Here is a 21,789-nt window from a genome sequence, read left to right on the forward strand (position 1 = left end):
AACTAAATCTTAAGATGTTTCCTCTGTATTGTCTCTTTCCATTTAACCTAAGTAAGAACCATTGCTCCACCACAATGTAAAGGCCAAACTTCTTGCCAGGGTCACTGTGAAAAGGGGGTGACTAACACGCTACAATTGGCAGGATACACAATAATTCCAGGTGCAAATAAGGTTAAATATAATGTTGTCTACTATAATCTATTCCAAAACATTTTTTTTTTTTTACAAAAAAACAATCCTACTACAATTGTTTGTTGGCTCTAAATAACCAGATAGACCTTTTTAATGAGGTGTCAAATTTGTTATCTTTCTATGTTTGCAGTTGTCATTCATGGTAATGAACAAAAATCTCACAATAAACTAAGGACAATATTAAAACTGTTAATTCCAATTGATCAAGTGAATGATGTTGATAAAAATATCTGCTCTACACAATGTTGTTCCTGTAATAAGAGTAAAGGTTGTGTTGCTCCTAACAAAGTAATTGAACCTGAAAGAGTTGTTGTAGGCAAGAGGTGTTATGAAGCTTAAGGGAAGCTTTGTTAGAAATAATTTACTTGGAAAAGGGAATTGACTCAATGTGGACAAATAAAGGATACAAATAAAATGACAAATTAAAAACATACAAACCCTAAAATATCTATTTAAGTATGCTAACACCATTTCATATGTGATTCTGGTTATGACTTTGATTGAGCAACTATTTAATTGTGGTAACTCTTATGATACACCAATATGTGAACACAAATACATAACAAGTATTTTGATTCGATCTTGAACCTCTATTTTGTTTTTTTTGCAAGGCAAAGGATCTCAGTAGATTGAGTGAGCAAATGCATGCAAACACGACACACTTGGACCCAAGATTCGGTTAAAACGGTTACTGACAAGAATACTGCAACCTCCAAGGTGCGACATAAGCTCCATGATAAATCTAAGATATAAAGAAAGAAGAGGCTTGGAAAGGCAATGAAAAGTCAGAGTAAAGATTATCAGACATGTATAAAGAAAGTAGAAGATAAACACAAAGGAATGCAAGGGAGATAGAAGGAGACAACCGATGGAAGTAGTCTGCAGGATTAGTAGAGAGTGGTAATGGAACCATCAAATCAAGAGACTAAAATGTCAAGAGACTAAACCAACATGGGAAGCAGCACTGCCTTCAGTCCTGGTGAGCATGAATTGCTCAATAATGAGGACAACCCATTGGAGTCCACAACTATGCTAACAGGAGACCCATGCCTGCTCCTTATACAAGAGCCCAGATGGAGGGACCAGCCATAGAGTGACTAGAAGATGAGCTAGCTGTATATATGAAGGGCCTCCTCAGTGTCTGTCCATCAGTGTGTGCTTAAACAGGGGCAGGCAGCCACACCCCAGGGGACCAGAACTCACGGTGGACGACTTGGTCTTTGTTCGCATCTTCAAACGGAGGTGGGCCCCGCCAAAAGTCAGGGGACCAGGCAAGATCCTAGCTGCCACCTCAACCGCCGTACGGGTAAACGGGATCGCACCCTGGGTGCGTCTGGGTATACCACGGGGCCCAGCCTGGCCTCCACACCCATCCCTTCCTGAGGTAAAGGAGAGCCTAATTGGGTCACCAATGACCAGAACGAGCGAGGGGTTCTGAAGAACAATGCACACAGTATTCCAAGTTCAGTGTTCCTTCTCAAGCCTGACCTTTGGGTTAACTTATTTTACTCTGTTACTACGTTGTCTTACCATAATATTCAGAGTCCACCTCGACTCTGCATAGCCACCCTCCCCCTTCTGGCCACCATTGTACATTGTATTGTATTGTATTATATTATAGTACTTAACTGTGTAGCAACTGCAGTAGCTGCTATCATTGCTGTAACACGGGGAATTGGTTAGCCTAGCGATTGTTGTACTTGCACTTGGTTCTATGAACATCTTTACTGTACCAGCAGAAATATATTGTTGCACTTCTTATGGCAAATGTACTTATTGTAAGTCGCTTTGGATAAAAGCGTCTGCTAAATGCCCTAAATGTAAATAATAAAGTTATCTTTTAAGCTGTTTCCTCTGTATTGTCTCTTACCATTTAGCCTAAGTAAGAACCAGTTCTTCACAATGTACAGGCCCTCCTAAAGGTTTACTATGCAATGTTCCCCATGGAGGGAATAGGGACTGAGGAAACAAGTGAGCTGAATCAAACACAGACAGTGTGGAAGGCATATTGTATAGCACCATGGGTAATTCAAATTTACAATATTACCTTTCATAGAAATCTTCAGTCAAAATTTTAAACAAAAAGTTGAACAAAAGAACAATAAAACTTACTAAAGAACATCAGTGTGCATCTTAGTATTATTAAAAAAAGTAAAAAGGCAAACAACCAAGACTTCTTTTTTTTTTTTTACAAAATGCTAAAATGACTCAGTGGCATATTTGCTACTGGAACACATCTATATCCTCAGCACCATAATTATTAATAACATGATTAGGTCGGACGTTTAAAGAGAACTTTGTGAAATTGTTCATTACAAAATGACAAGTGGAGTAAACAAAGTTAACATTGAGTTAATGTGCGTTCATACCAAAAAGTCCCTTTTTATGTATTTTCGAATTTCCATCGAGTTGTATTTTTTTTTGAGTTGTACAACTTTCCCACAAATTCTGCTTGATGCCTTTTCGTGACAGCCCATCAGCGTTCACTCCCTGAAGTCCAGGTTGAACAGAAAAATGGAAGGAGGAATGTAATTGTGGCCGTTTGCGGACTCCCAGAGCTCTATAACATCACGGCCAAAAACTGTTTCCGCCTCTGATATTATGAAACCATAGACGCCGGTACTTGCACTGCAGGTAAAGACTTGCAATGGTGGATATCTCGGCCATGGGTAAGAATGAATTGGCGGAGAGAAACATTGGGGTTCATCAGAAATCCCCTCCTGAGGGTTCTGCGCCTGTCGCACGATCAAACTCAAATGCGTATGTGGGTAGAAAATGTGGTTAGCTTTTGGTGTGAACACACAGTCAGAGGATTCAATCATAGAAAAAGCTGATGAAGAGTTAATTATTTAAGATACCTAACTGCTATGTCAAGTTAGTAGCACAGTTTAAATCTAACAGCCCTTTATTATGCTATCATGAGATTAACACAGACATAACTCCTAATCCTAAGTAAAATACCAGTTCATCCCCTTCATACATCAATTAAATAGGTTAAAAGAAACTAAAAGTTGTGGTCAAAAATACGTATCGAGGTAGAACATTGTGTTACAGTTTGGATTCAGCACAGCACCATTGCTTGAATGTAAAAGCATCATCCATGATCAATCACTGACAAATCTGATTCCTGTTAATAGGGTCTCCTAAGTTCGACAATAAAATAAATCATTGAATAAAAAGTAAGCATTTCATCGTGAAAGTATTAAAAAAGAGAATCTCTGTATGGATGTTTAAAAACATAGTGGACAGAACAGTAGTTCTACCACATCGTGCCTGCAGTTTACTGTCCTGATTCACATTCAAAATAGTCCTTGAGGGGGGCGAAGAGGTGGCGGATGACCGGGACGCTCCAGGATCGACCCAGGACCCTCTGCCTCTGGCACCGGCCCATGTTGTTCACGTCGGTGTAGTGTTTAGGGAAGCCAAAGATTCTGCAACAACACAAAAACGAAACATACAAACAATTAAGAGAATATTAACAATAGATTCAATCGATTTAAGCTTGTACATTGACTCATTAGATGTGTGCAGAATATCAATTGAAGCAAACCTCCGGTGTTCGATAACAGATGCGGTTGTGGTTGCAGTGAAACCCTATTCTCTTATTGTTGATTGTCATTGATTGTCTGGAAGGACTTACTGCTCCATCTCGGTACACCAGAGGTAGTCCTCCTTCCCGTTCATGTCCACCGGAAGAGGGCCATCCTTTCCCTGCCTTATGGAGTTGGATTTTGTTGTGATGGTGCGGACTTTCTCAAACTACAGGCACAGGGAAGTACAAATGGGAATAAGGTTTCATAATTCAACATTTTCAAGAAAAGTTCTTAAACGTAAAAATGCACAAATATTATATTATATTATTAAGTGAATCCTGATGTTCTTTTACCTTTGCTTTGCGTCCCACTTCCAAACAATCCTGGAGGCCAACTTTGTCATCTAGAGATGTTGCAAGAGGCCTGAAGACACAAAGGAAGAGAGTGAGTAAGAGAGAATGTTATTAGATATAGACTTTATGTCCTGATACATCTGCAATAACCCAAAGCAACTTGATTCCCTACAACGTTACAGAAATTTGTTTGGAAAATGCAATTATGGTATTCATATCTATGTACCTGTGCATGCCAGGGACGTTTCCCCAGAAATAGCGAGCTCTGTGCGCAGGACTGACTTTCACTGCGTCAATAAGAATGGGGTTACACTGGAAAATGGGAGAAAAAAATAATACATGAAACTGATCACAATGTATTGCCTTAGAATAAAAATTGACACGGTTTGCAGGTTCCCACGAACACACACCTCAAGGAATCTGCAGATATCTGACTTGTCGTTGGCCCCCATGAACACCACGTTCTCAAACAACCAGAAGAACGGGCGGTCGTCATCTTCTTTAGGCCTCATCATGGTCAGCATTCGGTAGAACTCAAAAAACAGTCTGCCAGTGCCCTCTGGGAGAAGGGGGGCAGGAGAGACAAAAGTGGAAATTCATACAAGGTTTGTCATGATTTTGGAAGAATATCCTATTTCAAACAAATTCAAACATGATGCTAATTTGCCCCCAAGTTTATTGATATTCATAACCTATCGAGTACCCAGCAAAGTAATGGTGATAAGATAACCCAGCATTCCTAACTGTTTTTTTTCAGTGCGATACATTTGAACTGCATTGCTGATTAAACAATGATAAACAGGACATCAGTCAAGCTGAATCTAAATATGAGAAGGTAGCTAGTTATTTAACCTATGATATTTGAATAATGCTTATTTTAACCTTATTTTCCTCTGAACTAGATGCGTGTCAAATTCTTACCAAACAATCCTTTTCGAAGAGGGTTCACCATGGACAGATCGTTACAGGGACTGCCTCCGATCAGCAGGTCAAACGGACCCCATTCGGCCAGCTGGTAGGAAGCAGAGGAGTGGTGAGTGGTTGGAAAATTAGCTATTTCCTTAAAGAGGTCTGGCGATTAAATCTGTCAAGTGACAGACAAACACACACCCTCAATAATTAACTAACGCAAAAACGACGGTATTTATGTCTGGAAATTGTGCTCACAGTTTTCCTTGTGATTGTGCGCACGTCGTTGACGTATTGGATCTTTCCCTGGTGTTTGATCATTCCCACGGCGATGGAATCGCCGCATATCTCTGAAGCCACGTAGAGCTCCACTTTGATGCCCAGCTCTTTGAGCACGAGGTAACCTGCAGGAGCAGAGAAATGGGATTCAGGTTTTTATATTTTTAAATATACACACACACACACACACACACACACACACACACACACACACACACACACACACACACACACACACACACACACACACACACACACACACACACACACACACACACACACACACACACACACACACAGTAAGTAATATAGTAAGTATAGTAGTAAGTATATAGCATATAGAAAGATAGATATCCATGTGGATGCTCAATTCAAATTCACTGTGAAGGAAATGTAGTCTGATATGCATTTGGAAAACGTTTCCTTGACGATCGTGTAAGAAGGAGAAACCCACCTGTTGCAATGCCATCGAATAGTGACAGCACTCTGATGGGTCTGCGCTGGTCAGCAGAGATGGAGGGATACACTCGATGGGGTTCCTAGGTTAAAACAATGATCCAATCACTTCTTGCCTCAAGTCTGCCCTTGTAGCCAATAACAACTGTATGCTTGGATTCCAAGAGGTATTGTATGGGCGGTCACCATCCCCATGCACACAAATGCACACATATTCACTAGCGCTTTCAGTACCTCGACAAAGGCTGCTATGAGCTGTTGTAAAGCCTGTTTTTTCTCCCTGGGCCTCTGTCCCCAAGTAAAACGTTGTCCCCCTAACAATGTGCTTTCCTATCCACTTTTCCCTGACATGGATGAATCGTCATGAGGTACTTGTGGTTCTACGGTTCATTGTAGTTGCACCACAGCAGAGCCACGTCCATAACATCTGCTGGTGCATCATTGCGTAGCCTAGTGCAAGTTCAGTCAAATTCTCCTGATGTTGCAAATTTCCCCACTGTGAGACTAATAAAGGATAATCTTATCATATGTTTCCTCTGTAATTTTCATATTCTGACATCTCTCGCTGACTTTTTCCAATGAGGTGAACGAAAAGAGGATAAGACACACGACAATCTTTTTGACGATAAAACTAGACCCTCTCTCTCTCTCTCTCTGGCCCTTCCTTTGCATTCATTTCATATGGAGCTGCCCCTCATTTTGATTGTCTTTTGCTTTTTTAGCTTCTGAACCGTGGCTCCGCACCTCTTTGCGTGTCCCAGACGTAATCTACCTTTGACTTGTCAGTTGTGTCTCCTCAATGTGTTCCATCTCTGGCTGCTGTGTTAGTTCTTCTACCCCTGAGCCCTTTTAAGGAAAGGAATCGGCAAGTATGTCTTACGAATGCCAGTGCACTGTTGTTGACGAAGAACTCCTGGACCTTCAGCCTCCAGTCGGACCTCAGCCTCAGGTTCCCACCGCACTCGGACGGCTTGCATACGTAGCAGCTCCAAGGGTCGATGTCCTTCAGCTGATCGAAGGTCCCCTGGCCCACCAGGATGTTGATGCAATCCTTGCAGAAACATCTGAGGAATAAGGACACGTTGAAAGAGATCTATCGATAAAACAGTGTGATCAAGTCTGAATGTCCCACATTCAGTGAAGAAGTTGAACTCTATCCAAGGGACAGCGATGTTAGGTCATGGCTACACACTTCATGGTTTGTCCATACTAATACTAACTGAACGCAGGGCGTACATCAGTGCAGTACATACCTGCAGCAGCTGGGATTGCCGCAGAGAATCACCTCGAGGCCGCCACAGCAAACGGTGCAGTACGACTGGTAGCCATCTTCGTCGTAGCGATAAAATGTCTCTATAAAGTTGTCCTGCAAAATATTATTCGAACGTTATTTGTTAATACAGTAACACCAACAAAAGAAGAAAGTACAACCAAATGTGATTTCTGCATTCAACCCATCACTAGCACACTAGGAGCAAACAGTGTTTGTAACTGAATATGTACAATTTATTACATTAGAAAATAGTGAGAGGGGCTGGTTGAGATCAACTGAATAAATGATTAATTAAATAACGGATATTTGATTACCTTGCACTTCAAACAGAGACTGCCAACAAACAGTGGATGGAAGATTTCTGTCTCAGGTGATCCACAAGACATACAGAAATCTGAAACAAAAATATGAGGTTTTTCCATGATATATTAGATGCTTCAGGTCTTAAAATAATAAATTGAAACAGGAACTCAAGCATACCTTCAATCTTTTTACCCTTGTCTTCAATTTCCTGTATCATTGATTCTGCAAAGTAAAATAAATCATAATAAAAAAAATGAATGTAATAACAGTCGCACAAACGTGCAGCTAAATATAAGCAGAAAGACTTCAGGACTTCTAACAGTCACTACTTACCTCTGTTGTAGGTGACTGCAGCAAGTGCAATCGCTTTTGCCTTGCTAACATGTTTCCTTTTAGCTGGCGGATTGTAGTCTGACTGTGCACTGTCTGACTGATCTGCCGGTGTAGCTGTGTTTAAAATAAATAGAATATAGAACAATTATGTATCAAATAGAAGTCAAAAGTGGGTCAAAAGGCCGAGTCTAAAACAGTGGAAGAAATACACAAAAATTAAGTGGTTCTGATATTCTAATTAGAAAATAAGGGGGGTCACACAAACAGAACTGTAAAACGTGGCAGTTCAGACGACACGTCCCGTACACGGTACACTCCGGCACGAGACACACGTCCAGCAGAGGGAACACTTACAGCCAGGGGGCCTGAAGCCATCCGGCCCGCTTGGAAGGAATCCCCCGTGGGCCCAGTCCAGCATCAGATTGAGCTCGTCCTCCTTGCCTCCCTTCGCCGCTCCAAACGACTTCCTGCAGCGTTCCCCGGCCAGCTGGAAGCAGAGCGGACAGGGTGCTCGGTGTAACGCCTTCACTAACGTTCAGCGTTACATAATGTGATATAGCCTCTGGTTTCGTTCACTCCTCATTTAAACGTGCCCTAGGTTGGCGGCTTCTAAAGAAACCCGGGTCTGACCCCTATCAACTCCAGACCTCTGATTGGCCCTATTGGATTTTCCTCAGTGTAGGTTGGTGACCTTCTGACCGGGCATTTGCCATCCAAGGCCCCAAATATTGAAACAGCCTGCCTGGTGACCTCACATTAGCCAGCTTAGTAACCGCTTTGAAATCTTTTTAAAAACCCATTTAAAAAAAAAAAAGGTTTTATTAATCTCTTAAGGCAGCAACCATAACAACTTTGTTTCCTCCACTTGGTTCCTTAGCCCGATCTTCGCATTTACACAAAGTCAAGTTTATAGATACATAGAAGCTAACCAATGGCCGATACATTAGTATTACTATTATTTTGGTCGAAAAGTATTCCTCAATATTCTCAGAAAGATGCAATCCTAGAAAGGAGCTACAACTCGATGAATATTTCTCAAGAAGAGGTAGATCCTCTTACCTCAATGATCTGGTAGATAGCGTCCTTGTACGTTGGCAGGCTGGCGTAGGAATTTTTGCAGAAGCAGCGAGTAAAGGCATGAAACGGCATAAGGCCTGAAGAGGGGATCTGAACACAAAAACACAAAGACATGTGGATTCATGCTGAGATCTGAGGGAACCGCAATGATTCGATGACACACACACACACACACACACACACACACACACACACACACACACACACACACACACACACACACACACACACACACACACACACACACACACACACACACACACACACACACACACACACACACACACACACACACACACACGTGGAGGTCCCTCTTACCTCCGAGAACATCCCGTCTCCAAACCACTCCACGCGTCTCATCCCAGGTGGCGCTGACTTGGCCTTCCAGGGCACGACCAACCCGGGCCACATGGAGAAGCCCTTCAGACTCCCCCACACCAGCTCTCCGGTCAGGAAGCCCTTCCCATCCTGCCAAGAAGGAACCACTCAGTCCTGTTCCCACTCCTATCAATCAGGGCCGTGCCCCCCGACCAATCAGTAACTGGGTACATTTCCCGGGAACCCTTCATGCCAGGTTCAAGTACGCTTTTTGGGTCTGCATGAGCATGTTACATTATAAAAAAACAGTAAATTAGAACAAAACGTATGTCCCTTTAACGACAGATCCATCCGTCCATTTAACGAAGTTTAAATTGGCATTGCGGTCTTAGCATGCGTTTATCAGATGATATCTGTCTTACCTGATAGGCCTGGACCCGTCTCAAATTTCGACCGCTCGGGGTTATCCTACTGGATGCCGGTGAAGTGTCTTTCCCCTGAAAGCCCAGCCACAAGAACCAGGTGGCACAGTTTGAGTTGAAGAGCATACAGTGAGCCTTCACATTTTACACAGTGACCCTGAAAGACCCGATCCCTTTCTTCCAATGGCTGTGTGGTTTAGATCGAAAGCAGGCACCCAGCCAAAGAGATGTTATTAAAGAGGGCAAGCAGGCCTTATTATCTACCTCAGGCTTGGTTATCAACGGCCCTATCAGGGAAGGTAAACAGGGTTAGCCCAGGGTTAGTCCGGTATAACCAACAGGGACACTTAAGGCTATGACGTGTACCACAGTGCTTCCATGTGAAACCATCAGAGGAGGGTCAAGTGGGATTGGTCCGGTAGGATATGTGAGTACACCTACCAACTCATCCTCAGACTCCCGTCCCCTTGGGCTGTCCTTATCAAGACCTATAGGCTTGGCCCAGGTGCCCCGGCCGGCCTGAAACACTGCGCGGGACGGGGGTTTCTGCCGCAAGCTGGTCTCCCAACCATTACCTCCCCTAGTGGGCCCCTGAGAGAGAATCCATCTCATTACACATACAGCATGCCCACGCAGGTGGCGGGTACATCCTGAGCACACTAGTTCAAGCCAGCCTTTCTGAACGACAGCCCTATTGCCTTGCGCACGCACGCACGCACACACACACAAACACACACAAACGTTGCTCACCATGCAGTTCACCAAAATGGGTAAAGGCTCAGAGGATGAAAGTTATAGTTTGGGAAGTGTAAAGAAAGAGAAGAGAAGATTTCCCAAAGAAATGTTAAGACATTAGAAATATCCCAGATTTAAGTGTCAAACCAAACATGCAAAGCCTCCCCATGTATTCCCAACTGATACATTTTCAGACCATCATAGTAGCTAATATTTATAAAATAGCCTGGGATTTGAATCTCAAACAAGCTAAACATATTCATACTACGTTTAGCGATGTCCTACCTCTTGACTGGAGACGAGTCCATCTTTGTCACCCCCAATATTTGGTTCTTAGAAGAAAAACGAAGAAAACAAATAAAATATTCTCTAAATTGTGCACATGGGACATTTTGCATTGATGAATATAATCACTAATCTAAATGTGAATCAAAAATTTGTATGTATACATCCATTGATAGTTTTACATAATTTACTTATTAATTCAACTACATCAGGTGATAAAAAATATTCGAATAACACAAACAATCCTTTAACAGTAAGATATGCATAATTATCATTAATATTTATGACAGTTGAAACAAAACAGAGACTACAGATACATCTTTGGCAATTTAGTGGTGTACCACATTCTGTATTCATTCTCGTGTGGTCAAATTCAATTAAATTGTGCGACAAATATTATTTAAATTATCTCAGTATATCTTTCTTACGGATGAGCTTCCTCAGGAGAACTGTGCATGGCTTAACTGTCCCATTAAGGTAATTCACTGGTAGAAGAAAAGAAAACAGAGATTGATGCATTCATTTTGAATGAATATTAGTGAAAAGAAAATCATCATTACTGTCAAAATCATAATTTCTATGCAGAATGTAATCATATTAAGTACGGTTATCTTGTCGACTATACTAAAGATTGGTGTAATATAGGCACTTATAGGCTTTAATAATTATAACCTCTAGATTGTAATATTTTTACAATAATTTGATTGGTAAGGCGTTGTTTCAGTATAGACTAGCTAAACAAAGGCATTGTTTATAACTTACTTTTATTGAATTCTATATTAAAGGTTCAGAGTGTAGGATTAAATGGCATTTAGCGTCGGTGATTCAGATTGCATGCAACTGAATATTTTCATTGGATTATACACAAATGAAACACTATATTTAGAATATTCTGCAAAGTTCTTTCCACTTGATGCCACTCAAATCATACAAACTGTACCTTTAATACTAGGGTAGGCAATCTATTTTCAAGCCATTTTTTGGTACCACATTCCAATTCAAGCTTACTCTGGCTGTTTCTCCATAATTGCCCACCTAAGCTTTAAATAACTTTCATGTGGTGCAGAACTGAAAAGTAAATAATAGTTTATAAACAATTTTGTCCGATATTTGGTCCAGAATAGAGCTACACCATTAAAAGAGCATTCAGTCCATTGCAACATCACTAATCACAACAAAGATCGAGATCATATACAGAGGCTAAGGCAGTCTCAGTCTCTGAACTCACCTGATACACTACAATCCTCTTCCATCTTTATGCCATTCTGGACAGGGGAGGTACTAGTGCCCTCAGAAATAGGGTTGTCCTCCATGATCGAATCCTCTCTGTCTTCCGAAAACAATATGGCATCTCCGCTTGCGACGGCCTAAGACAAGAAGCATGTAGCACGGGTCAATACATAACAAATAAGACTCCTTAACAGACAAATACAATTGAAATTCCTTTGACATTCACGCACCTGAGCGTAGACTATCTCGGCCTCGAGGGGAGGACAAGGGAAGGACAGCAGGCTCAAGACCAGGTTCCTGAGGACGGAGGAAGAATCCCTGTTTTTGAGCACGCCGGCCCAGTGCTTCTCCAGTGAGATGGCAGATGTATCTTGGTGTTCTCCATCTTCCTCCTCTTCTTCTTCTTCGCTCTGCTGATACTCCAGAAGCTCTTTGGTGAGCTGGTTCACCTCTCCTTCAGTGCTGCAGACTCCCAGCCTCTTTCCCAGTTCTTCCACGGCCGTGTCTGTTACTTTGAGTTTGGTCTCGGGGTTCAGGAGCTGCGCCATGCTCTTCAGGATCCTGTCACTCAGTGGCACCTCTTTAGCAATGAGACCTGTGAGTGTCATGTAGAATGACAAGAACTGCTGTGTAAGAGGCTCATCCAGCAGCTCCTCCACGGCTGAACCCCCAGCCACGAGGTCGGCCCCTGACTGGTGAAGCGTCTTGTCTGTAAGGACACGGGCGTCGTGCTCCTCAAGGAAGCGCTCTGCAGCCTGCGGATTGAGGAAGTGGGCGGCATAGGTGTGCAACAAGCTGCTGGCTTCTTGCAAGATGCGCACCAGGTCTGCGCCTGTATCTCCATCATGCATCTCTAGATGTTTTTGGAAAGCCTCAAGAGGCTTCAGGGCCAAAGCCAGGAACTTAAAGGTTGCCTTGAGGTTTGCGTCCTGCAGCATGACAAAGATGGGCTGGACTTTGTCCTTGTCCTTGTCCTTTTTGCAAGATTCGAAGAAGGAAACCAGATCTGGCCACGTTTCCAGCATCTTCCTGACTAACTGACTAAAGTTAAGGCAGTCTCTGCTAGGATGAAATGTTTTGCTGTCATTGTTCTCAGAAGCGAACAGATCCTTTAAACAATCAATCTCCTTGGAGGTGGACGTGAAATATGCATGGAGCTCTGAAATGATCTTCAGAACCGAGGCAGAGAGGGCTGTGACTGCGGCATGGCAGGCAGCATCCGCCAACTTATCCAGATCTCCGAAGGCAACTAGGTTTGGACTGAACTCCCTGAGCTGTGAGCAGACGTGCTGCGCGGAGGCACCAGTGCCACCGACGTAAACCGCAGACAGATTAATCAAGGGAAGGCTGAATCTCTTCATGGCCTCCACCACAGCTCCTCCTGTTTTCTTTGGTTCTTCCCCTGCTTCTTCTGCGGGAGAGGGCAGAACGTCCAGAAGCCTGATATGGTGAGTAGCAGATTCTATGTCAAAGAAGCCAACGAGAACCACAGACACGGTGGCCGCCTCCTCCAGTGTCACCCCTCCGTACACGTACAAGCAGTACGGTGTTTGCTTGCAAATCGACAAAACGTCAGTGGGAAACTCTAATCCCAGCATATAGCGTGCAAAGCCTCTAGACGGCTGGTCTCCACCAGAGGAGCTTGACGAACAGTATTTGTTTATGAACTGCACGACAACCTCGCTACAGGGCAATGGCCCTGTTTTTGGGGCTTGAAGTTCCAGTTGGGGTTTTTTGGCCCTTGTCTTGTGTTTGATTGTGACAAAGTGTCGGGTTAGATCCTGGATGCCTTTACGATATGTCAACAAGTCTGTACCACACACACTGCAGTAAGCGTAGAGCTCTCCACAAGTGCTGGGCTCCGCCCAACTGTACATCTCCTTCCACTTCTCGGTGTAGGGGAAATTTTGGGCGCCCTTCGTTTCTTCAACATCAGGTTCCAGTCTCGAACTCCCTGCAAAGGGAAAAATAACAACTTAATTGAAAACAGACATGATGATACAAATATTTGACAAACATAAGGAGATTCTGTGTTTCCATTTGCCAGCTTACTCAATTGAACAACCAATAGCAGCCATGTGCTTCCTTCTGCTCACAACTGATGGTTGTTTGGTCTCATAGACTCCAAGTCCTGATAGCCATTTTACGGCTTCAGTCTCCAGAACTCATTCTTACAATTAATTTGACCATCCTACTTTTTACATCCAGTATAGCGCTTGCACTAGACTAGATGTTTCATACAAACATAATGTGACCAAATTAAAGATATAAATCGATTGAGCAACAAGGCTACTCTTTGACATGGTTTAAAACGTATTTGGAGGAACAAAAGTCTGTGGCCCCATAATTAAATCTGCTTTAATCATTGCAGCTTCCTTTGGAGGTTATGAACTACAAAATCTAAATCAAAAGATGTGGTTATTTTGGTATAGCACTTGAGCCTACCTCTTTTTGGGGAGTTCATCATTATAAGCGCGGGACAGATTCCTTCACCAGCCCGTGCTTGGACTGGGTCGTAGTCCATATCTTTGATGTTTTCTGTGAAAAACGTCTTGAACCACTTCAAGAAGACGAAGTTTGCTTTGAATGAGCCAGTGACCAGTTCTCCAACGGGAATTCCCTGAAAAAAGACGAAGAATACAGTATGCAATGTTAAATAGATGTGGCCTAATGCGTTATTTTTAAAGAACCTGCTATAATTAATTAATTAAACAACTAGAAGAGAAAAATACATTTGGCTTGTTCTGATAAGACCGTTTGTTCTAAAAATCATACAATGCACACAAGCAAAGGCCATCTCTGATATTGGTTGGCTTCTGTTTTTATTACGAAATAATTTAAGTATTAACCTTGGTAATGCCGCTCCTATCAAATGCTTCCTGAAGCAGATTGTAGTTGTGCCTGAATTCCCCCTCGTTCTGTGCCTGGAACTTCACTTGGCTCATGTCGAGCGAGCCTGGGAACAGCCAGTGCATGAACTGGCAGTGAGTGGCACCTGAACAAAACACACAGATGTTAAGAAGGTAGAGCTGGCATTTCCAATTCAAAAAGGGAACTTTTTTTAATCTATTGATGGGCTTTACCTGAGCATGTCTGTGACACATGATTGAATTTAACTTTTAGCGTGTTGTTGAGCCATCTCAGCAAGCTATAGCGGCTGCATTTTTCTTGGGTCTCATCGGGAAGCACGATGTCATTGGTTGCCATCTTGCAGTTTTCTGTAAAAGAGAAGATACAATGGCATTATTTTCACCTGACAACAGTTAATGACATTAATATTTTATTTCTGGGTCTTGAATATAGTCATATTCAATACAAGACTACAGTTCCATATTTCCAGTGTGTTAATTGTTTGTGATATGCAACACTTTTTTTACGCACAGTGTAATTATATATATTTTTATCTTGGTAGACGATCGATTGCCTTCTCGTTTGTTAGCTCGATTTGCCAGCTGTGAAGCTATCTCCAGGGGTAAACGAGACGAGGTGAAGAACGTCAGGCATGAAACGGAGGCGCTGGTTTGGCTCATCAGGATGCTGGATCCATGGCTTGTCATAGGTCAGCCCAAGGGACATCCACATTGCTCTATTCAATTCTGTGGGGATGTTAAGCACACAAAGCCCTATAGATACCGCCGCTTCAACAATGCTGACTATGATGGGCTGGTAAACTTCGCAATAAGAGGAATTGCCGCTATAGTCGTAAGCCACAACTTGTTTCCTCCGTGTTGTAGCTCCAGCCAGCATAAACACCAGTGAACGCGTCGCTTGTCTCTTGTGGTCAGGCAGCGTGATATTGCCAAATAGCCTCCCCGTTCCCATATCAGGCTCCATGCCCGGAGTAATGGACGTCTCATCTAAGGAGAGCACACACCCTCTATCCACTTCACTCGTACCACTTGCCGTCAGCCTCAGCGTCTCAACTGGCCCCAACACTCCTGGCTCCAGCTTTACACGCTGCATCCTCCTGTACAGCGCGCGGATGTTAGGCAGTGGAATCTACATTTGTTGGAGGGATTTCTAACCAGTGGTGCCAGTGCTTTTCCCCCCCCATTGCTTTTAAATTTGTCTCCTTTCCCAACCGTATTCCTGTCTTCTTTTCCTGTCAAAGGGCTCGACTTTGGTCTCTGTAAAACATTTGTGTTAACTTCTGGTCAACTTAATAGCTCCTCTTTCTTTGCGCCAAATTAATTATTTTTTGTTGTGCAAGAGCCCTCTCTGCTGCCCTTCTTATTCATTTCTCCTTTTTGATAGGCCTCATTAGGTCCTCCACGGTCGCCCTATCAGTCCCCTGCAGTCTGGTCCCTGGAGCACCTGGCCCTGGCAAAGTTGTTTCTTCATTGGTGGACCAACTGACTGGAGCTCGGCACACACATCCCTGGATCACCTGCCCCTTTTGATCGCTCCCTCTGTCTCGCGTTATGTCCCCTTCATTGCTCTCGCCATATCTCCCTCAATCTCTGTAACAATAACAAGGTAATGTTGCTGTAATATGTATTTTGCCTTTGCACCTACTGTCATCACAAATGTAAGGGTACACTACACTACTATAGAAAATAAATTAAAGCAAAACATTACTGTAACATGAATCAAATCATCTACCACTATCAGAAACCAATATAATGTAGAAGTTCATCTTCTAGCAATGGTTAATTAGGTAGTTATTTGTAGATGATCTAAAGTTTGTATACAGATCCTCAGAGAATCCCTGACCTCTGGTCCTTTTGAAGCTGGATGTACCAATATGAATCATGTCCCAATCTCATTAGGAGTGTAGTCTAACCTTGAATTACATGAAATAGGGAATATTGTTAGCTGCATGTATCATACCGAAGTTTAATTTGGCGTTATATGTGTGGTCCATTTGGATTGGTTTCCTCCTCTTCGGCTTAGGCCGATGAATGAATACTGTTGGCAAAGCATCTGGCCTCAACTTCAACTTGCCTCCTGTTTTTGTGGCAGTGAATTGGTCATCTTCAAAGTGTACCTGTAGGTAGGCTTGCAAGATCAGTTTCCATTGCACTTCAAATATCATCGAAAAGTCATAATTCTCTACAATAAGAAATATGATGCCATTTGATATGCTAGCAAGTGATGTCACCTCTGTGAACATTACTTACATGACATAGTTTTCGACTGTTGCTGGCCCATGTCATATGCAGGTTTTGACGGCTGACCATTGCCATCCATCTCTTCATGCGATCTTGGTCCTTGGGGAAGCCATACATTCGGTAACCCTTCTCGGACCGATTGGAGCATCCAAACGCTGCACAGCCAACCATGCTATGACCACTGATCTATAAAATGTGATTTGTAACCAATGAACCATAACATCATTGAATATCACAGAGAGTGGATGACAACTTTTCCTCAACCTGCCCTCTGACTTTTGAGAATAGGTAAGAGGTCCGAGTTCAAGACCAAACAAGGATCCACCCTCCCTCTCTCCCCTCAACCACTTTGGACATTTTTTAGATTTCAGGACAGAATTCCCCTGAGTATGCAAGAGAAATTATTTTCTAGGGCAGTGGTCGCAAACCATCGCAATCGACTGGTAGATCTTTGAGACTATCCCTGTAGCTCCCAAAAATAATAGAAAACTACACAAAAAAGAAAAGAAAAAAAGTTGTCAATGATGACAACAGAGAAAGTTTGCGTTTAGTGTTGTTAACTGAGAGACTCTGATAACACAGGTAGATCTGCATAATCATCCCATGTGCCGCGTGCTTTACCCTAAATACCACAGTATGCGCGCAGACCCATTTCAATAATGCATATGTGACAACATACACAAATATAAATATGCCTGATTAATTAATAAAATCAAAGCACAGGAACAAACAGACACCTAACATACTGACTCAGACTGGCTGTGTGTAGCTATAAGCCAAACGAAAAAGCAGTAGTTAGTAGTAAACAGTGACTGCAACAGTTTTGCCTTCTGACTAAATTATAAATAGTGATTATTATTATTAAGTAAGTTCATTTTCATTGTTGTTGTTGTGGTTACAATGTATAATAAACAAATTCGTTTTCTTGGTTGCATCAAGTTGAAGGTTGGACCAAAGCCAATGTAATTCAAATACAATTAGCAAAATAAAAGGCCTAAAGTTGGAAGTAAAATCTGGCTGTGTTTTTCTCTCAACACTTCAATAGGTAGATCTTGCCTTTCACCAAGGCTGAGGTCAGAGATCTTGGGCTTAAAAAGGTTGACGTCCACTGTTCTAGGCAATCCTGAGTGAAACGGCTTATAATTCACCTGTAGTTTTTTTCCTTAACTTTGTTCTTGTTTATCAAGTTAGATACACACGCACACCTGTTCACACATTTGTTGTAGTTGTCATGGCAATTTCCTTTAACAGATATTGCGTCGAGGACAGATGAGATTAGAACAAAATACTTGAAGATATATAACCTAGGTTCAATGCATGCATACATTAGACTCCTTACTAGCAGAGTGAGTGCAGAATACAGGTTGTATGAGCTTTTTATACAGTTTTAGATCCTCCCCTCATTGCAGATGTCAATAATCAAATCAGGCAATATTTACCCAAGCCAAAGAGCTGCCTGTTTTCTTATCGAGCAGAAGAGTGCACAAAAGGATGTCCTATCCCTTGTGACCATTTTCCCCATAACAAAGGTTATCGTCACGATTGATTCTGAGGCAGGCAGGCCGGTTAGGTTACCAATAGAAAAGGGTTTACATTTAGATGCCACTGTGGAAGGTGGGACAACTGACCAGAGCACAAAGGTTACTACTTCGATTGACTCAGAGGAGGGTAGGAAAGCTGACCAGAGCACAAGGGTTAACAATTTGACTACATCACTCACTCCAGCATGAGTTGGCTGAACCAAGCACAAAGATTGACACATAGATGGCGCTGAGGAGAAGCAGGATGGCAAGACAATGCACGGAATGGAAACCAAAGCCTATATGACTTAAGGGTAGCAACATATACATTTTTCCATCACATTCCACACATGGCTAACTTTGTTTTAATATTGATTCCTCCTGGTCTACTTTGATGTTCTTGTCAACACTTCCCCAAAAACAAAAAGATGTAGTATGGTAAAAGTTAAGGTTAAGCCACTAAAGCCAGTAGCCTAGCAGTGCTACGAATGTTTCTTAGTAATATTTATGCATAGTTTTCAGTATTCCCCTACCACTCCAAATATAAAACTGACATTTACAAACATGCAATAATGCTATAACAGTCAAAGCAGTAATTGGGTATGTGTTTTTCATTTATATTTACCATTCAATATAGCAATGACTTTTGTCAGACCAATAGAAGAACATGACAGCGCGGCGTGTTTCGGAACTATAAAGGCTTGCGTGAACCACGCGACCAGCCCGCTAGCGAGATCAACGAGTGTCTCAACTCTTCTTCTGGCTGTAGGCCTACACTATAAACCGGGATTAGAAAGGGCTCTATCACGTAGGGCACAATGGGTGGGTTCCTCTATTCTCCGTTTATTTTACTTGGAACTGGCCTACTGTGTGGCAGTAGGAAAAACTGCAAGCCGTCCCCAGATCTGTTTTTATCCATTTCAGTATGCTATGTTCTTGGATCTTGGAGAATGCCATTGTAAACTAAAGCTCCAGGCTACATGCTGCTACACTTTCTCCTCGAGTCAACCATGCTGCCGTTTCTCCTCCCCTTTTTCAATGTAAAGCATGAAATCTCGCGAGTAGATAGCTTTTGCCGCGAACGCAATGTGCATTCATATCCTTTCCACCCGGTTAGATAACAAGAGATTATTAGAAATGTAACATGTTTTGTTTGCCCGATACGATCGGCCGTGCCTACAATTCCCGTTTCAATCTCGCCAAACCGGCTTGCTCTCTCTATAGTGAGAGCTGGAACGATTCCATTTTGGTCATAAAGCTACCAACTGCTAAAAAATGTATACTTGCATTACCAGTCGTTTTTTAGTGCTTTATATTAATAATGTTATAATATGGTACCAAACCCTCGATACGCTCCCGTCCTCTCAACGGCTAATAGACAATGCACTCGCCTTTTATGTGACAACAAAGAAACTACCACTGCAAAGTGTCCCGGACAGAGTGCACCCTGGTCTCAGAGAACACAACTTAAAACCCCTGCAGGAGACTCAGTCTACGTCTTATAGTGGGACACAGTTCTGCTAAAAAGGACCCGAAAGAAACGCATCATTCGAGTAAGTGGATACTGCTGGATACTGTATAAGAGCAGGATATCGCAAGACATTTAAAAAAAAAAAATCGTGCGGGTAATTAAACCTACAAAGCGCAGACTCACCTCCCGGGGTAGAAGCTGTCCCTTCTTCAGGAGCGGACGAGGTCTGCCTCTGCAACGCCGGTCTGGTTCGCAGCCCGGTCCTTGGATAGGTCTCTCTCCGCGTGACGCCCCGTCCCCCTCCCGCTGTGCTGGCTCCGGATTGGACGAGCTCTGCACAGAAGGGATCGTCTATTCGTAAAGCAGTTCATGGACGAAGAACTAGCTTCGGCCCCGGCACAGATTAGTTGTAAATCGTTCATTGAGAAATTTCGGTTAGAGAAAGTTGCATAAAGAGACTTGTCGGCGAGTATATTCGGGGTTCTAGTCAAATTCGGTGTGCATCCCAATTTAAGTGAACGTATGACATGGTGTCCACCGTTAAGCACTTAAACACGAACATAGTAGGCCTATGAAGTTTTTACCCGTAGTATCGACTACGAAAGCGTTTTATCGACATTTAACGGAACGTAGAAAATACGTAAAACTGTCTGGACGGAGTTATTTTTCCTCGCTGCCAAGGCGATGCTATTTAGGTTTGTGCGACGAGAGTCTAGAAATCATTAAGTCAATCAAAAGTATCGTTTTTAATAGCGATGGCGCAGTGAAGGAAAACAACCGCAAAATGAAACTGTCCAACATGGCGACGGGGCCTATTGTACATTTACATTCAGTGCATTAGCAGACGCTATTATCCAATGCGACTTATAATAAGAACATTTGGCTAATATACATATATCGCCGTAGGTACAGTAAGGATGTTCATAGAAGTGACGAACAATTACTAGGTTAACCCATTCCCCGTATACAACAAAGATAGCTATGATAAGTGATGTATGTTTCATGACACCCGAGTTAGAGAACTAAATCTATCCGAAAGGGAGTGCATTTCTTCAGTGCCGAGGTAGTCAACGCTAATGCATGGCTAGTCTCCCACACCACAGTAAAGTTGGTTTCATATTGGGAGGCGTTTACATCTTTGATTTCCATTGCCGATTTAATTTGTTTTTATGCAAATAAGTGCCAAGCTTTCCTATTAAATCGGAGAGGCCAAACATGAATTGTATTTTTGCCGTCAACATCTCAAATAGGCCTACAGTAGACAGCAACAAGTAGGCTATGTCAATGGTATGCGTGCATTTATTACAATAAAACCCAATTCAGCATTTATTTGTAATAATGCAAGATGTAATAGCAATCATTTCCTTGATTAGAGAGAAAACTTGCGCCGAACGGCAAGCAACGCTGACGTCATCGCAACCGGCGATGGGTCGGGAGCATGGTCGGGAGCAGTGCATACTTCTGCAATCCACCAGCGCTCAGCGGCAAAGCCTGGTATTGCAGCTGTTTTAGCGGGCTGTGGACAGGTCCCTCGATTCATGAGCTTTGTTCGCAATCGTTCCCTATCCCGGATATAGTGCACTATAGGGGGCTCGCCCTTTTGTAGTGGTGTTCGAATTCTCAGAGGTTAATTTCATGCACTATATAGGCCTAGTGCACTTAAAATACCCACAATTTGAGTGTACATACGATGTTCCATACATATTACTCCCTTATACCACAATGCAATGCGGTCGTGTTTTTCCCAGAGGAGAAGAAGCTGAATATCCGCGAAAACTAATAGGCCTACATTTAATGATGGAGTCTCCGGCTTTCGTTTACAAGTGTCAACAATTTATTTTGGATTTAACATAGAAAATATGTTACCCTAAACCCGGATGTAACATTCAAAATTAATTTAAAAAACCTTGATCAAGGAAATGTAACATTCAACATGAATACAACCTCCAGCTTTCCTCGTGAGTGGCCGGTTTGTTTACATGATGTGGG

The 21,789-nt window shown here is 42.6% G+C and overlaps 1 protein-coding gene across 15 annotated transcripts; it reads right to left on the reverse strand.

Moving 5' to 3' along the window:
- Positions 1 to 3,119: 3,119 nt before the first annotated feature.
- On the reverse strand, positions 3,120 to 21,789 carry dnmt3ba (DNA (cytosine-5-)-methyltransferase 3 beta, duplicate a). Of its 15 annotated transcripts, none has more exons than XM_056588565.1 (30): positions 21,745 to 21,789; positions 19,984 to 20,133; positions 16,819 to 16,995; positions 16,529 to 16,685; positions 15,080 to 15,294; positions 14,782 to 14,916; positions 14,548 to 14,693; positions 14,144 to 14,318; positions 11,929 to 13,652; positions 11,697 to 11,835; positions 10,897 to 10,953; positions 10,469 to 10,515; positions 9,890 to 10,039; positions 9,449 to 9,523; positions 9,027 to 9,176; positions 8,691 to 8,798; positions 7,986 to 8,118; positions 7,632 to 7,745; positions 7,476 to 7,520; positions 7,310 to 7,389; positions 6,976 to 7,088; positions 6,603 to 6,786; positions 5,721 to 5,805; positions 5,246 to 5,391; positions 5,000 to 5,090; positions 4,489 to 4,637; positions 4,305 to 4,390; positions 4,079 to 4,148; positions 3,833 to 3,951; positions 3,120 to 3,623 (listed from the first exon to the last, which is right to left on the reverse strand). In XM_056588565.1, exons 6-30 carry the CDS (start codon positions 14,903 to 14,905, stop codon positions 3,473 to 3,475), a joined length of 4,461 nt encoding a protein of 1,486 aa, XP_056444540.1. In that variant the 5' UTR covers positions 14,906 to 14,916; positions 15,080 to 15,294; positions 16,529 to 16,685; positions 16,819 to 16,995; positions 19,984 to 20,133; positions 21,745 to 21,789; the 3' UTR covers positions 3,120 to 3,472. The 15 variants fall into 15 exon arrangements, with proteins under 15 accessions (XP_056444540.1, XP_056444531.1, XP_056444498.1 ...); XM_056588556.1 differs by having other exon boundaries at positions 15,080 to 16,158; XM_056588523.1 differs by lacking the exon at positions 15,080 to 15,294 and having other exon boundaries at positions 16,819 to 16,908.

This window comes from Gadus chalcogrammus, chromosome 1, assembly GCF_026213295.1.
Source record: "Gadus chalcogrammus isolate NIFS_2021 chromosome 1, NIFS_Gcha_1.0, whole genome shotgun sequence".
In the NCBI taxonomy this organism is placed as follows: Eukaryota; Metazoa; Chordata; class Actinopteri; order Gadiformes; family Gadidae; genus Gadus; species Gadus chalcogrammus.

Coding starts and splice junctions, on each gene's coding strand:
- dnmt3ba (XM_056588498.1), bottom strand. Junction 8,119..8,690: donor CTATCTACCAGATCATTGAG/GTAAGAGGATCT, acceptor CTCTGCTTCCAG/CTGGCCGGGGAACGCTGCAG. Junction 7,089..7,309: donor GTCTCTGTTTGAAGTGCAAG/GTAATCAAATAT, acceptor AATATTTTGCAG/GACAACTTTATAGAGACATT.